General features: G+C 37.6%; 2 protein-coding genes and 1 pseudogene across 6 annotated transcripts; 1 reads left to right on the top strand and 2 right to left on the bottom strand.

Annotated features, from left to right (window-relative positions):
- Positions 1 to 1,122: 1,122 nt before the first annotated feature.
- On the bottom strand, positions 1,123 to 4,060 carry LOC142513700 (beta-hexosaminidase 2-like; annotated as a pseudogene).
- A 1,418-nt stretch (positions 4,061 to 5,478) lies between these two features.
- On the top strand, positions 5,479 to 8,272 carry LOC142520053 (protein SOSEKI 1-like). 5 transcript variants are annotated; one of them, XR_012813894.1, is made up of 8 exons: positions 5,479 to 5,615; positions 5,953 to 6,092; positions 6,199 to 6,268; positions 6,432 to 6,550; positions 6,715 to 7,360; positions 7,563 to 7,670; positions 7,821 to 8,029; positions 8,103 to 8,272. XR_012813894.1 is itself a non-coding variant. In XM_075623013.1 (7 exons), the coding sequence occupies exons 2-7, from the start codon at positions 5,960 to 5,962 to the stop codon at positions 7,936 to 7,938; spliced, it is 1,194 nt and encodes a 397-aa protein (XP_075479128.1). In that variant the 5' UTR covers positions 5,479 to 5,615; positions 5,953 to 5,959; the 3' UTR covers positions 7,939 to 8,152. The 5 variants fall into 5 exon arrangements, 4 of the variants coding, with proteins under 4 accessions (XP_075479128.1, XP_075479141.1, XP_075479135.1 ...); XM_075623013.1 differs by having other exon boundaries at positions 7,821 to 8,152; XM_075623026.1 differs by lacking the exon at positions 8,103 to 8,272 and having other exon boundaries at positions 7,776 to 7,928.
- A 263-nt stretch (positions 8,273 to 8,535) lies between these two features.
- LOC142551782 (serine/threonine-protein phosphatase PP2A-2 catalytic subunit-like) lies at positions 8,536 to 14,358 on the bottom strand. Its single transcript, XM_075661183.1, has 11 exons — positions 14,014 to 14,358; positions 13,046 to 13,102; positions 12,224 to 12,307; positions 11,460 to 11,531; positions 11,265 to 11,336; positions 10,817 to 10,857; positions 9,962 to 10,028; positions 9,519 to 9,710; positions 9,345 to 9,434; positions 9,139 to 9,246; positions 8,536 to 8,953 (listed from the first exon to the last, which is right to left on the bottom strand). Exons 1-11 carry the CDS (start codon positions 14,104 to 14,106, stop codon positions 8,888 to 8,890), a joined length of 942 nt encoding a protein of 313 aa, XP_075517298.1. The 5' UTR covers positions 14,107 to 14,358; the 3' UTR covers positions 8,536 to 8,887.
- Between the last annotated feature and the right edge of the window lie 490 nt (positions 14,359 to 14,848).

Here is a 14,848-nt window from a genome sequence, read left to right as displayed (position 1 = left end):
TGAACTATCCAATTTATTGAAATCAAAATTTCAATTCTTTATGTCAATTCAACATATTAATAAATAATATTTTTATAAGTTCATAATAAAATTTTATTAAAAGAACACTCAAAATAATGAGTAGTCTTTTATAAAAAAAATCTAATCATTACTGACAATTTGATCAACATCGTTCTACATTTCATTGGCTATGATATCCCTCCATGCATTAGCATTTGCTCGTTGTTGTTTTTGAGTATTAAATAACTGATCAAAGTCGTCACATTTATAAACTTGTGCTGATGAAGACAATTGAGCTTCATTATCTAGTTCAATTTGAAATCCATCAAATTGACACTTCTTTCAAAGAAAATTGTGTAATATAGCATATGTCAATACAAGCCCTGTTAGGGGTGGGAAAAAATACTGAATTTTCGGTATACTGAGATTACCGTAACAAAAAAATATTGAATTTATCGAATTTTAAGTATACCAAAGATTTCGGATACGGTACGGTAACAATACCGAATTTTTCGGTACGATAACGATATCCAATTTGAAAATTTTGGTATATACCGAAATACCGAAAAAATATACAAAAAATTTAAAATATATAATATTTTAAAACAATAAATTATAATTTTTTTTAAAATATAAGGTTTTTTTGGTTCGGTATACCGAAAATTTTGGTATAGTATCGGTATGAATTTGGTTATACAATAATTTAAGATATATTAACTAAAATTAAAGAAAATAATTAAAAATAAAATGGTATATAATAATTAATAAAAAATTAAATTTTAGTTTTTAAAAAGTACAAATAAAAGGAAAAATAAATAGATGAGAAAAGAATGAAAGTTTGTATTAAATGTACATCCAAATCTTTAGGTTGAATCAAATACTTTTGTTGACATTTTATTGTTGTACTTTAGGCTATAATTCTTGTACTTAACAGAATTCCATAGAGTCATTAAAAATCTATTGACATTTTGAATACCTATAGACTTTTGTAGAGTTTTTAAAAGTCAAGTTTGAATATCACATGACTTTTTAAAATTTTACAAAAGTTTACATTGAATACCACTAAACTTTTATGGAGTATATAAAAGTTTAGTTTGTATACATTTAGATTTATTTATTCTGCAATAAATCTTGGAAAGATGGAACCGCATTTTATTAATCTTTAAATGTTCCAACCTCAAATTAAAGTAGGCTCCAAAAAATCGATATTTTCGAGGTTAAGCTTGAATAACTTGGTGTACGTCTAATCAAAATTTCAGGGATCGATGTTTTTTAGTTGCACACGAGCTAATGTTTGCAAACGACAACCTGAAAAGATTAGCATCAGAAAAATTGAATTTTAACGTTCTTGATACAAATATCTCAATGACATCAAATCCTCAAAATATTCAAACCAGACAAATACTGACAACGATGGCCAAATAAATAAAAGAAAACTAAATTCTTGAAGAGTATCTACATCGGATGAACAGTGTTACACATGCCTGGATTCCTGATACACCATAGTGGCTGAGTCGGTTTTGCACCAATTCCCCGAGTGGTGCCCACTAGTTCCACCTATCCGTAGCCTCTACAGATCTTTTGTTTCCTGTTTCATCTCGATTCCCTGACCATAAAGTTTAGCCATCGCTGAAGCTCGAGGCCAAATCCGTGGATCCATAACAGTCGGATCTGCTTGCTCTGACCATAACGCCACTTCCCCTCCTATTACCAGCTCTGACACTGACTCTGCCTCAGTCAGTCCGTAAGTTATGTCGTAGTTGTATATGGTTTGCCATGTTTTAAACTGTCCGCACCATGATCCTCCATTACCTTGATCAGTGCCAGGCGGCAGATCATAACTGTTGTTCCCCAAAAAGTTTCCATGCCCAGAATCCAAGTAATAAAAATCTGAAGATGAAACAATAGCACGATAACCAGATTGGACAATCCTTTTTGTCTTGTTTGGCCCATTATTCCACGATTGTAGAATAATGTTTTAGGGTGGAAGCAAAGAAGGGTTCACTTTGACGTTAGCGTCCAATAAAACATCCTCCTAATAGACCACTGTTCGATTCAGAGCAGTGATGTAGGGTAAAGTGGAATTAACAAACATTTCAAGAATTTGACTCAAGGTTCCATTTTTAGCGAGGAAAGACTGAATTAAAGGATCGATTTTCCAGCAGTTGGGAGTGATTTCATCGGCTCCCGCATGATAAAGTTGATCGGGAAACATGGGAACAACATCATGGACAACATTCTTGACAACTTCATGTGTCTTAGGATTCAAGTGATTAAGTTGACCAGTTCCTGGCTCAGCTGCGAAGCGATCATCCCAACCAGATTCAGCAGGTCACCAGAACTTATTTGCACAAGATACGATTTCAGGGTAGGTTTTAGCCCAGAATCCCGTATGTGCTGCAAAATTGCAATGTTATTGGCCAGTCCGTATTTTGTTCCGGCCGTCTCGCGTTCTGTCCTGAACCTGCTTCCGACTGATCACCAGGCAAGAGTTTTAGTTTTCTAATGCTGCGAGACGAGGATAAATTAAGAAGCTTTCAATCAGTGCAAAACCAAAGAATAATGAAAAGGTCAGCTACCAATCTTCGTGTATATTATATATATTGTCATTTCTTTATTTTGTGGACAAGTGAAAAAAAAAAAGCAAATATATGGTTGCTATTTCTTCAACTGAAATAAATCTACTCTTTGCAACTTTGATCTTCATGAATGTCATAAAATTTCAACCTTAGTTTCGTATTTTTTAATTTTTTTACAATTTTAATAATTTTTCATCATAATTTTTACTATGACATTACATACGTCAGCGTCATCTCGAAAAATTATTCAAATCGCAGAAAAAAAAACTGACTATGACTGAAATTTGATATACAAATGAATAATATTGTAAAGAAGCAAACAATAATCGACAAAACCCATGAATTCGAGCATGATAAGTTGATTACATTGATAATGGGGGTTCTCTTCTATGTTATTTGATACTCACGGGAAATTTAGGGTCCGCTCCCAGCAAGTGTCACTAGTACAGACGCAGGGTTTTGAAATTGTCTTGAGCCTGAAATCACGAAAAAGACCGTTAAAGGGGGCCAGGAGGGTGTCCTGGCGTAGCCCCTCTGACGCTCAAGTCAGTGACTGAGGATATATGGGGGAGCAGCTAAGGGTGCTGCTGAAAATAATGTATTGAATCCATAATCATACGCTCAAACCTGGTATTTATAGGAGAATACATGAGTTTGTCATGGGCCATTCACTTGCGGGCCTTAGATATGGGCCGGGAGTTTGGGTTGGATCTTGATGGGTTCATCCCTGGAGTATCACCAGTCTCCCCCTCCCGAGTCGAACTGAATCGTATGTTCAAAGTTCGATTAATTGTGTTGTTCTCAGTTTACAACATGTGAGTTGTGCATTTTCTACCAGCCATCTATCAGTCTCCAGAAATTTGGAAACAAATCAAGTCGCAATACTGCTTAATTTCACTTCTCCCCTGCATAATTTCTTCTGAACTTCACATACGTTCCACCATCGCAACCCACCTTCTTCTCCCTACACCTGCGCTCGTGAGCTCGCCCGACGCCGCGAGCCCTCACCTCTGCCGTGCTCGCCCAACGCCCGCGCAAACGACTCCGCCACGCTCGCCCAGCCCCCGAGCCACGCTCGGCCAGTGTCCGCCCGAGCGCCTCCGCCACACTCGCCCCTGCCATGCTCGCCCAGCGCCCGTCCAAGCGCCTTCGCAACTCTCGCCCCTCGCCCGTGACATGCTCGCCCAGCGCCCGCGCGAGCACCTCAGCCACGCTCGCCCAGCTGCCTACTCGCCCTCGCCAGCTCGCCGAGCGTTTCTCGCACCAGCGCGCCTGCCTGAGCATCCCGAGCTCGCCCTCTGCCACGATCGCCCGAGCGTCGTGCCACGCTCGCCTCCTACCTCGCTCGCCCCTCGCGCCACAGCGCGCCCTACCCCACGCTCGCCCCTCACCACGAGCTCGCCCTCGCTTGTGCCAAGCTCACCATCCCCTCGCCTATGAGCTCGCACAGCGCTCGCCCTCACTGCTTCCAAGCTCGACATCCCCTCGACGCCACAACAGCCTCGCCCCTACACACTCGGCGCTCGCCCAACGCTGCAGGCTCGCCCCTGCCAGGCTCTCGCCATCCTCTCACCCCTGAGCTCGCCCAGCGCTCACCCTCGCCTGTGCCAAGCTCGACATCCCCTTGACGCCACAACAGTCTCGGCCCAGCACACTCGGCGCTCGATCAACGCTGCAGGCTCGCCCCTGCCAGGCCCGCCCCACCCCCTCGACGCCACAGCAGCCTGCCTCGCCCAGCCCGCCAGCCCCTCGCCATCGTCGCTCAACGCACCTGCTCGCCCTTCGCCTAGAGCCCGAGATCGCCCAGCCACCTGCAGCTCGCCCATCGCCAACGCCCAAGCTCGCCCTCGCCTGCTCGCCCTTCATCCGCCAGCTCGCCCCGACGCCCAAACATGCTCTCGCCCAAGCACGCCCCTTGCGAATGATTGTCTAATTTCTGAAAAAATTATGGGGGCGTTGCCCCCACACCCCCACGACCTGACCGGGATACTCACGGGAAATTTAGGGTCTGCTCCCAGCAAGTGTCACTAGTACAGACGCAGGGTTTTGAAATTGTCCTGAGCCTGAAATCACGAAAAAGACCGTTAAAGGGGGCCAGGAGGGTGTCCTGGCGTAGCCCCTCCGACGCTCAAGTCAGTGACTGAGGATATATGGGGGAGCAGCTAAGGGTGCTGCTGAAAATAATGTATTGAATCCATAACCATACGCTCAAACCTGGTATTTATAGGAGAATACCTGGGCTTGTCATGAGCCATTCACCTGCGGGCCTTAGATATGGGCCGGGAGTTTGGGCTGGATCTTGATGGGTTCATGCATGAGATATCATTATTTATTCCTAATTGCCAAATAGTGACGAAAAATATATCATTTTTCCCATGCTCCCAAATTGAATAGTTGAAAAAAAATGTCCAAAATTATCAAACTAATAATTAAAAACTAATCTAAGTTTCAAATTGGCTCAATGTATTATGCATGCATGTATATTCAATGATAAAATCGAATCAATATATATAATTATTATTACAATAATATTGCTATTTCAATATTTTTCTCCCCGAAACTTACTCCATTTGCAATTGCTTCCCGCTCTTCGTTATGGAATTTATAAAGAAACATTCAAAGAATTAAAAAAAAATCATAATCAAGAATTGTATATTTGCCATAAAAATTCGCAAGATATTAAAAAACGTGACGAACTTTTTATATTATCATACAATCAAAAATCAATATTTTATTCATATAACTACGTAAAAGTGGATCATTGTTTTTTTTTTTTGAAAAAAAAAGTGGATCATTGTTAAATAATGCATGCAAGAAGAAAGTTTCTTTAATGCGGGCAAAAGAGAGAGTCAAAAGCTGCCAAAAACGCATAACAATATCGCGGGAAATCAGACAACTTCCTGAACGAGACCAAGTTTTCCCTTTTCATAGCTTAGTTTTACAGATCTAAATCTAATCTTAATATATAAAAATTAATCGCATCTGCGATTAAACAACTGACATTACTCTCCCAGTCCAATGATCATCTCGATCCGAGTGAGAATTTTCTTGTTTCCAAGCTTTTCTATTACCAACACAGAAGTATGTTTGTTTTCATGGGGCCTGCAAAAATCCATGCATGTTACATTGATTTTTTAATCGTTGAAATATACTAGAAAAGTCTCTATTTCGACCACCCTTTCGCCTTTTGTTATTGCAGGCCGGCACATAACCAAGAATTCTGTCTTGGGAACTTCTTTTATTTGAAAACAAAAGAGAACTACTTTTTTGAATTTATTTAGCCTGAAATGATAGTTAAGAGGGTTGTATCCTTAATATGTGACATGTGATTTCTTCATCCTTAATATGTGACATGTGATTTCTTCTTTGACAGAAGACTAATGGAGACACAAGGGATCGGGGCGGAAGCGAGGCGGCTCAATGTTGTCTACTTTCTTAGTCGAAAGGGCTGTATCGAACACCCTCATCTCATTCGAATCCATCATCTTTCAAGAAATGGGGTTCGGCTGCGAGGTACGTGTGCTAATGATGCAAACAATTTTTATTAATTTGAGTGGATCTGTTCGAAATTCGAAATGAATTACGCTCGTATCTGATATCTGGGGTTTTTATGAATTAGACGTTAAGAGATGGCTGGGAGATTTGCGTGGAAAAGACATGCCAGAATCTTTTTCTTGGTCATACAAGAGGTATGTACTGTGTGTACTTTCATAATATAAATGTATACTTGGTACTTTTGTCTCAAGTTTTTGTCATTTGAATGGGCCAATCTTTTCTCTTCAGCTATTATTTTCTTGATCAAATTCTTAGGGGAAATTATTCTTTTTTTAAATTTTTGACATAATTTGACAGGAGATATAAGACCGGCTATGTGTGGCAAGATTTATTTGATGATGATCTTGTTACTCCAATCTCAGACAATGAATATGTTGTCAAAGGATCAGAGATTTCTTCCGCTATTATCAACAGAGGTGAACTAATTTTAGATCAGTCAACTAAAATTTGATTCCGACATGAAATTAAACAAGTAGTTTCTAAAAATTTCGAACTCAAAATAGGCAAAAAACGACAGAAAGCTATGATATATGTTTATCCCGCTATCTGACGAGTCGTTTCTTTCGTGAAACTCTGGCAGACTTTGCATGCACTCAGAAAAAATCTGCAATGCAAAAAGGTAAGCAACCAGCAAAAGATCAAAAAACAGACGAAAACCAAAGCCATTCATCAGAAACTTCGTCACATGTCCCAAGAAGATCTTCATCCGAAATCGAAGAAGAACCCCTCTTCTTTGGCTCCGAGACATCCACATTGACGGATGACTGTACAAAACTTGAAATGGAGAAGAATTCAGACACAGCAGTACACAAGAAACAAGTGAAAAAACCCGAAACACTGGAGACTTTGTGGACTTCCGACGACTACAAGCTCAAGATCAACAAGAAAGACAAGAGCAGAAGCAATAGAGTTAAGATCAGTGAAAAGATTAGTGACACACCAGCTGATTCATCCAACAATTCCTCCGAGGCTCGTTTTACGAAAAGCAAGACCTACTCTACTGGTGCATCAAACATCTTTCGGAACTTGATGAGTTGCGGTGCTTTGAGTACTAACGATTCAGCAGTGGTGATGATCAATAAGCAAAAAAATTACCCTTTATTGAATGTGTGTTCTAGTGATCAAAGAAATGTTGATTCATCACAAATATGCAAAAGGGATAAGCTTGGAGGCTCTCATAGGATCTATGGGACTCCTAAATTGACTCAATCCCAATGGAGCGGCAGGTATCTCAAGTCGAACCATTCATCCGGAAAAAAAGTCAGCAATATTTTTTTAACATGTCAGACTTTATTGACGATGAATTATAGTTCTTCCCTTACCAGTACCCAACTGTAACAAACTTCCTCGCTCATCTCAAAAATTTTATATGGTCAAATATCTGACATATCGGGGTGATTGTTTAGTTTTAATTGTTGGATAATACAGGAAGAGTTGCGATGGGGTGATGGATTCAACAAAGAACAAGATTGAATTCAATGATCAAAGGGTGCCTTGTGCTGCTACTTTCAAGCCTATAAATTGGCCAAATTGCTCGTAAGTGCTTTCTCCATTTGAGTTTTTCCATATAAACTGCTAACCGAGAACTTTATTTCCAAGACGCCTAATTGTATTCTAACTTTGATTTGATGGTGATTGTAGGATTTCATAAACTAGTTATTGCTTACGTATTAAAAAAATTGGCAGGCAATGTGGGAAGCCTTTCAAGCCAGAAAAGCTTCATGTGCACATGAAATCTTGCAGGGCTATCAAATCAAACTCCAAGGAAGCTGCAAACTCTCCTGCTTCGAAGATCAAGATTTAGCGTATTGAAGATTTTTACCTCATTTATTGTAACAATCTTTGTGACCAAGAATTAGCTTAGTAGAAATAAATCTTTCTTGGTGGCAAAAAAGGTTCGTTTAAACCTTATTCTTTAATAAGTTTTACCCGAAGTTAAATCATTTTCATTCATGAAAAAATACTCAGGTCGGTACCTCTTGGAGAAAAAAAATGAACTTTGCACTGATCAACGGCTACAAACACATGATGAACCCATGGACTTCTTGATCTCACTTCAATGTAACTTCTTGGTTTCACTTCAATGTTTTCAATCTAAGACTCAGGGACACACGATTCAACAGTTTGCTTTAAAAAATAAAAAGTTGGATGGAGACGTGATATGATTGGATCTCAATTTTGAGACCTTCCAAGCTTCATATCTTAGTGTTATATGGATTATGAACCATCGGCAACAATTCACCTTTTTACCCATTTTTTCCCCAATTCGGAAAACTCCAGAAAAAAATGGTTCGCATTTTAAAACTATAAAATGACACATAAGGGAAATTTGGATGGCATCTACAAAACTCTGGGCCTTTTGGGAATTATCCTTCGTTATACCACAGCACACAAATTGCAACGTACTAATATGAAATGAATCAAGAACTTCACCACTTCTACAAAACAGTCCACTGCATGTCAGTCATTTATAAAAAGATAAAAAAAAGACATAAAATAATAATTATTTGTGTAAAAGGGACAGAAACAGAACATTAGAAAATTACAAACCAACGTACAAATGACCATCCCCAACAAACTTTCCCACACTTGCTACGTTAGAATATAACTGGACAGAGGGACTTTCATATTTCAGATGCTTATTTGCACTCGCACCACCTCATCTAACTTGAAGCTCGAATCTTGCCAGAGCAGACATCTAAGCACCACAAAATGATCGATTCATGCGAACATCAGTGTCAGTAACTTCATCCTCACAAGAAATAATCTGGTGTTCTTCGAGTTACGTCAGGTTCTCCTCTCCTAGGAGCTGGCTCAAACTGAAATAAATTAAACACAGAGTGAGTTGATATCAACTAAAGATCACTAACAGGCACCGGAACAGAAAGCATCATGCTTGAATCACAATCGACAATAACATTGCATTACAGATACTTCAAAAACTATCGCAACGCTTGACAATGAACATGACTGGCATAAAAATTAAAAGACGGGTTAGTGAAACCTGGATAAATGTGTGCTCTCTGCCCTCATCAACTTCCAAAATGGACGCCATATTTCCGCAGCGATAACAATAATTTGGAGCACTAAAAATAGTGACGACCTTTTGTTCCTGCGATGGGGGTTAAAAGATTAATTCATAACAAGCATCCGGTCCTCAGAAAGATAATTAAAAAATATGTGCTCAAGAATTATGATTTTATTGATTACATGGGCCCAGTTGTACCCCTCCATAACTAGCTGATGAGCTCTAGCAATAAGCTTCAAATTATTGGTGTGATTGAATTGCTCTGATATGTCCTGTAAGAATTTGATACATGATTGATAAAATGATAGGATAAAAAACAAGAATGTTTGGTTAGTTGTTCGATGGTTGATATTTACCTGGCCAAAAGTGTATCCAGCACCGCGAGGGGAGATGCCCCAACCACAGCGATCATCAGGATCAGACCACAACAAATCACACATTGGACCTTCATGTGGTACTTCTTGAACACGATCAAAGTTTCTTATATTATCAAGGGTTTCGATAGAGGGAGATAGTCCACCATGCAGACAAAATATTTCTGATTCAACCTATGCAAAGATTACAAATCTATTTGAATGCCCAATGCCTTGATACATCCAAATTTTTTTCTAAAAAATACATAACAAGGGCCTCAAAACTTCTAGCTGCATACGATAACTACAATTTTGTTCACGTTCATTTACAATGGGTACACAAGGAAAAATTAACTGCAGGACTACGGACTAGCTTTTCACATATGTAACAATAAACAGGTCAGAAAAAATAGAAGGAACAAAAATAGACAAGTAAATCTACTAACCAAGGCAGTCAGAGGGAAATAGTCAAACAGATCCGTGAATGTCTTCCATACATTAGCATTCCCATATCTATAATCCAAATGAAAATATCAATATTTTTGCATTGATATGGGATGAAAAATGAGGAAAATAAGATGAAAAACAGGTACGAATGTAAAACAATTGGTCATTCAGATACTTTTTCTTCATTTTTATATTAACAAACTAAGATTCTAAATGAGATGCAACCTTGTCAAACGTACAGGTCAAGTTTGTAACGTTCTCATGGAACTCGATATGCTGCTGGGAGGGATGAGGATCGCAGCATGCTCTGAGGCACTGACTTATTCAAGAGCTTTATCCATTACCCCTCTTGTGTCATTTCTCATTCTCACATGCTTAATCTTATTTCTTAAAGCTTACCAATTTCCTCTTCAAAAAATCAATTTGTCTTAAAACTATTCAAAACATTCAAATGAACATGTAGGAATATGACACCAAAATAAATACACACAAACTACTCTGCCAGAAAATCTTTAAACTTAGAAATCTCTATGGTGCTCTATCATAACTTGGCATCTGCTTCAGTTACCTAAGAATGCACAATCTGGTGACAAACTGAAGAAACAATTGCATCTACAACTGTTGTTTTTATAAAGTGTCTTTCAACTACTCAAAACAACTCACTGGAGACCATGTAACGCAATTTCAGCTGTAAGCATGCAAAAGGACATTATTGTGACAACCAGACCATATCAATCCTACGAGCAAACATTTTTCACCATATCTTTAGACTATTAAACATTAGTACTGTAGTACATGATACAAAACTTTGAACATAGCGTGAAGCAAATAATATGGGAACAGAATGAACTCACTTTCGCAGGCATTCATCATAAAACCCATAGACTTGAGTTATCTGCCAAAAACAAATAATTGTTTTACCAAACATTCAGCACAAAAAAATCTAATAGTATGAAAACACATCAAGATGCCAATTAGATTCAATATACCAAGACTTGGTAAAAAACACAGTCAACTTGAATACAAAAGGTTTTAAGTTAAAATATTTAGCTTACATGTCACAAAGTTTGAATGTATCTCAACAATAGAAGTGGCAGAATAAATGAGAGGATGGTAAAATAGCAATACCACACCACATTTATCCACACACAAAATAGCAATTCTGCAGTGAATTGTATCGGTTTTAAAGCTAAAAGTAGTGCTTTAGTTATTTGCAATTAATCAGAACCAGGCCATACAAATAACACCTTTCAGATAAAATTAAATGAAGAACTAGCGTGAATTAGTAACGTAAATTAATACCTGTCTACTTTCATGATTTCCTCTGAGAATTGTGATCCGTTCTGGATAACGCACTTTCAGTGCTACTAGAAGCTGCAGGAAACAAGTGGACAAATGTCTCTCAAGTTTCGATACTTCTGTTTCAAAACAAAATGAAAGGAAAACTAGGCAACCAATATTCTGTTTCGAATGTATAGTCATTTAGCTAGAACTTACAGTTACAGTTTCAACCGAATAATAGCCCCGATCAACATAATCTCCCATAAACAGATAATTTGTGTCCGGGCACTGTCAACGAGTAGATTAACCCATATTAGATACTCAAAATGCACCTGTACACATCAATTAACTGAGGTGTAAAGTAAAAGAGGTTGAGAATAATAACCTCAACAAGTTAATAGCATCATACCAAGAACAACCCACGCCCCACCAATTTATTAATCAGACTGACTCACAGTGAAAGGAGAGTAACAGGAACCAACATAATCCATATAAAATGACAGTACAGGCACGTTACCAAATTTAAGCATACATAACCACAAACCCCACATAGAAACACAAACATATACCATTCCCTATTACCTGTGACTTTTTTTAATAATGATCACGACGATTGGTCTAATTTGTCAACAGTCACTGTCTTTGATGGTGGCCAACTAGATAAAAATGTGGTAAAGCAGGCATCACAAACAGAATCATCAAGTGCAGTTAATACAACACAAGTGAAACACGATCAGAAAAAGAAACCTGTAAAAAGAACATCTATAGAGACAGAAATAAACAGAATACCAAGAAATATATCTTTCATTTTTAAAAAGAAATGCAATATACTAAGACCCAGGGTGACAAAAAAAATCCAATTCAACTGGTTATCATATACAAGACATCTCCAAGCTTACACTCAATTCTTTGATATTTCAGCCAAAGATCTATTAACCAGCTCAAGACAAAAGGATAAGTGTCATAGAAAACTACAATACCTTCCCGCCGATTCGGAAGAGTTCAGCAAGATCATGAAATTGTCCATGAATATCACCACAAATTGTCACAGGGCTTTTTACAGGCTGCATAAGAGCAACAAATAAATCAACATAGTATCCACTGACAAGTGAACATTAGTCACTGACACTTGCGTGAGTGTCCATACATATGTTAATTAGGATTGTATGATGAAACACCTCAGAAACGCTAAACCAAAAAAATATGATTAACTAAGAAAACATCAAAAAGAGCCAATTTTTTTAAAAAATACAGCTTTAACAACACATTCAGAAGACATTCTCGAGGCATCAGTATCCAATATTTATATATGATTAAGACAATAAAAAGGTAGGCTCAGGAAAATAATCATCAAGTCAATTACAAAATTTTCCCCTCAGAGACCTTATGGCAGCAAACAATCTGTAAAACTAACCTATTTTCTTTACTGAATCTGTTCTCAAATAAGTTTAGTTCGATTATAAAATAATGAACTAATAGAATGAATTACAATTAAACCAATTCCTTCCACATAATGTATCACACAAAGGCATGGAATATTGCACAGAGACAGCTTGTGTCAAATAGGTGGTGGATGTCAAGTTCCAATTCATACTAATCAAAGGTACCATCTTTTAGATAGCTCAGCCTTAGTACATCACAACGAACACTAGCAACCACACAGGAGGCTTTACTATGTCAATTCGTTGATAATGGGTAAAAAAATAAACTGTTATCTTCCAGGCTAATAAGAATACTTCAAGTTTCAACAATAACCTAAACTAATATAGATAGTAGCAGTAAACAGGGAAATGTTGCCATACCTGGACATTGCTTTCCGTCATTAGTATCTCTTTAGCCTTATCGCATAAGGTCCTAACCTGAAATTAAAAAATGAGGTACCCTCATATTCTACATCCTGTTTCATGTTATGAATGAATATTATGGGAACAACAATTTGAAAAAGGAAACAAGAAGAGATCAAATTACAAGGTCAACTCATCAGCTAAATGAAGCATAAAGCCATTGCTATTCCTTTGTATTTAAATCACACTAGAAGCAAGAGGCCAATTTCTAAAAATCGACCACTTAGAGGAATGCGTAGAAGGCCAAGTATAGTTTCAACAAATTTCTAACGTCCTGTGAATCTCTACAATGCAGAAGTTACCAAATAGTAAGACCGGACAACGGAAATTCATGCGAATCTTGGGCATGTTTGGGGAAGAAACCAATAATTAGCAATGTTACAAATAAATTTTATGGCAGAAAAATAAAAATAAAAACATTCTTTTCATTCTACAACTGTCATTTCCTTTCTCATTCCACACATATTCCACTTTCAGAATCCATCTGAATTTTCTGGCATATAAAAATGATGTTGAAAAACCACCTCCAACTGCCACAGCTTACAAAAACAAGATCCGAATTTTCAAGATTTTTCCATAGTTTCTCAGATAAATATAACTTCAAAGATAAAAATCCAATGCATCCATCAGTCAATCCCAGGAGACCCTAATGATATCGTCTAGAAATTTCTTGACAAAAGATTGAAAATCAATCGAATTCCTATTGACTTCTCTCACTTAAAATAAAAAGAAATCACATCGATGAGAACGAAATCTAACATCTGAAAACCAAATAATATTTTCAACAACATAAACGTGCAGAACGAAGAGCCAAAAATCCTCCACCCCTCAACATATTCAAGTCTACAACACGCACCAGATCTGTAAAAAGACGACGACGAAAACAAAATAGAAAATTTAATAAATTAAAAGGGATTAAAGAAAACCTCGGGCTCAGACAAAGGCTTGCACTGCATAAGCTGAGCAATCTGTTCGTCCAGATTTCCATGCGTGCTCGCAGCTGCCAGATCCGCGCTCATCTTGCTCTATGTTCCAATATTCTGTATCAAAAATAAGGCAACCGGGGAAGAAATTCTTTAACCCTGGGCCAAGATTCAGGGTATAGGTGATCTTCGGAGGATTGATTTGAGGAATTGTGGGAGTACGGGAGATGAGAGAGAGAGAGAGAGAGAGAGAGAGAGAGAGCTCGGCTGAGAGCAGATGGTGGAACCGAGGGAGATGGAGGAGCCAAATCCGTCGATCTGCTTTTATTTCATGTTATGTTATAATGAGTTCATATATTAATAATAATATCACTGATTGAAAATATTTATATATGGCCATCATTGAATTTTAATTTAAATTTGCTTTTTTCCTATTGAAACTAATAATTAGCCACCACAGCGTGCAAGTGTTACGACTTACGTGTTCATTTTTATACAAAAAATAGTTTCATACAGTTTCTGTATGTTGATCGAGTAACATTTTATTTTTTTATCAAAAATTTGTGTGAGTCAGTTTTACAAGTTAATTTTATAAGTCAAATCTCATATTTTGAACATCTATGAAAAGTTAATACTTTTTGTGTTAAAAATATTACTTATGGACATAGTTGTTTCATCTCACGAATAAAGATATGTCATATCGTTTTACACATCACAAAATAGTAAGCGATCCAAATTAGATAGATAAATAGACCCTAAAATAGAATTTTATCATTGTTATTCTCATATAATTTCTTCGTGTGTATAAGTTTAAAAAACTATAGAATTGCTTCGTGAG

This window comes from Primulina tabacum, chromosome 1 (genome assembly GCF_025594145.1).
Source record: "Primulina tabacum isolate GXHZ01 chromosome 1, ASM2559414v2, whole genome shotgun sequence".
Lineage (NCBI taxonomy): Eukaryota > Viridiplantae > Streptophyta > Magnoliopsida > Lamiales > Gesneriaceae > Primulina > Primulina tabacum.
The sequence above is the reverse complement of the archived record's forward strand: the minus strand, read 5'-3'. Positions and strand labels throughout refer to the sequence as shown.

What these genes read in the sequence shown, in the direction of transcription:
- LOC142520053 (XM_075623013.1), top strand. Translation starts at nt 5,960, where the DNA reads ATGGAGACACAAGGGATCGGGGCGGAAGCGAGGCGGCTCAATGTTGTC. An exon ending in AAATGGGGTTCGGCTGCGAG is followed by an intron (nt 6,093 to 6,198) that starts GTACGTGTGCTA and finishes TTTATGAATTAG; the next exon opens with ACGTTAAGAGATGGCTGGGA. An exon ending in TTCCGCTATTATCAACAGAG is followed by an intron (nt 6,551 to 6,714) that starts GTGAACTAATTT and finishes AAACTCTGGCAG; the next exon opens with ACTTTGCATGCACTCAGAAA.
- LOC142551782 (XM_075661183.1), bottom strand. Translation starts at nt 14,106, where the DNA reads ATGAGCGCGGATCTGGCAGCTGCGAGCACGCATGGAAATCTGGACGAA. An exon ending in AGCCTTTGTCTGAGCCCGAG is followed by an intron (nt 13,103 to 14,013) that starts GTTTTCTTTAAT and finishes TTTTAATTTCAG; the next exon opens with GTTAGGACCTTATGCGATAA. An exon ending in TGACGGAAAGCAATGTCCAG is followed by an intron (nt 12,308 to 13,045) that starts GTATGGCAACAT and finishes GCTCTTATGCAG; the next exon opens with CCTGTAAAAAGCCCTGTGAC.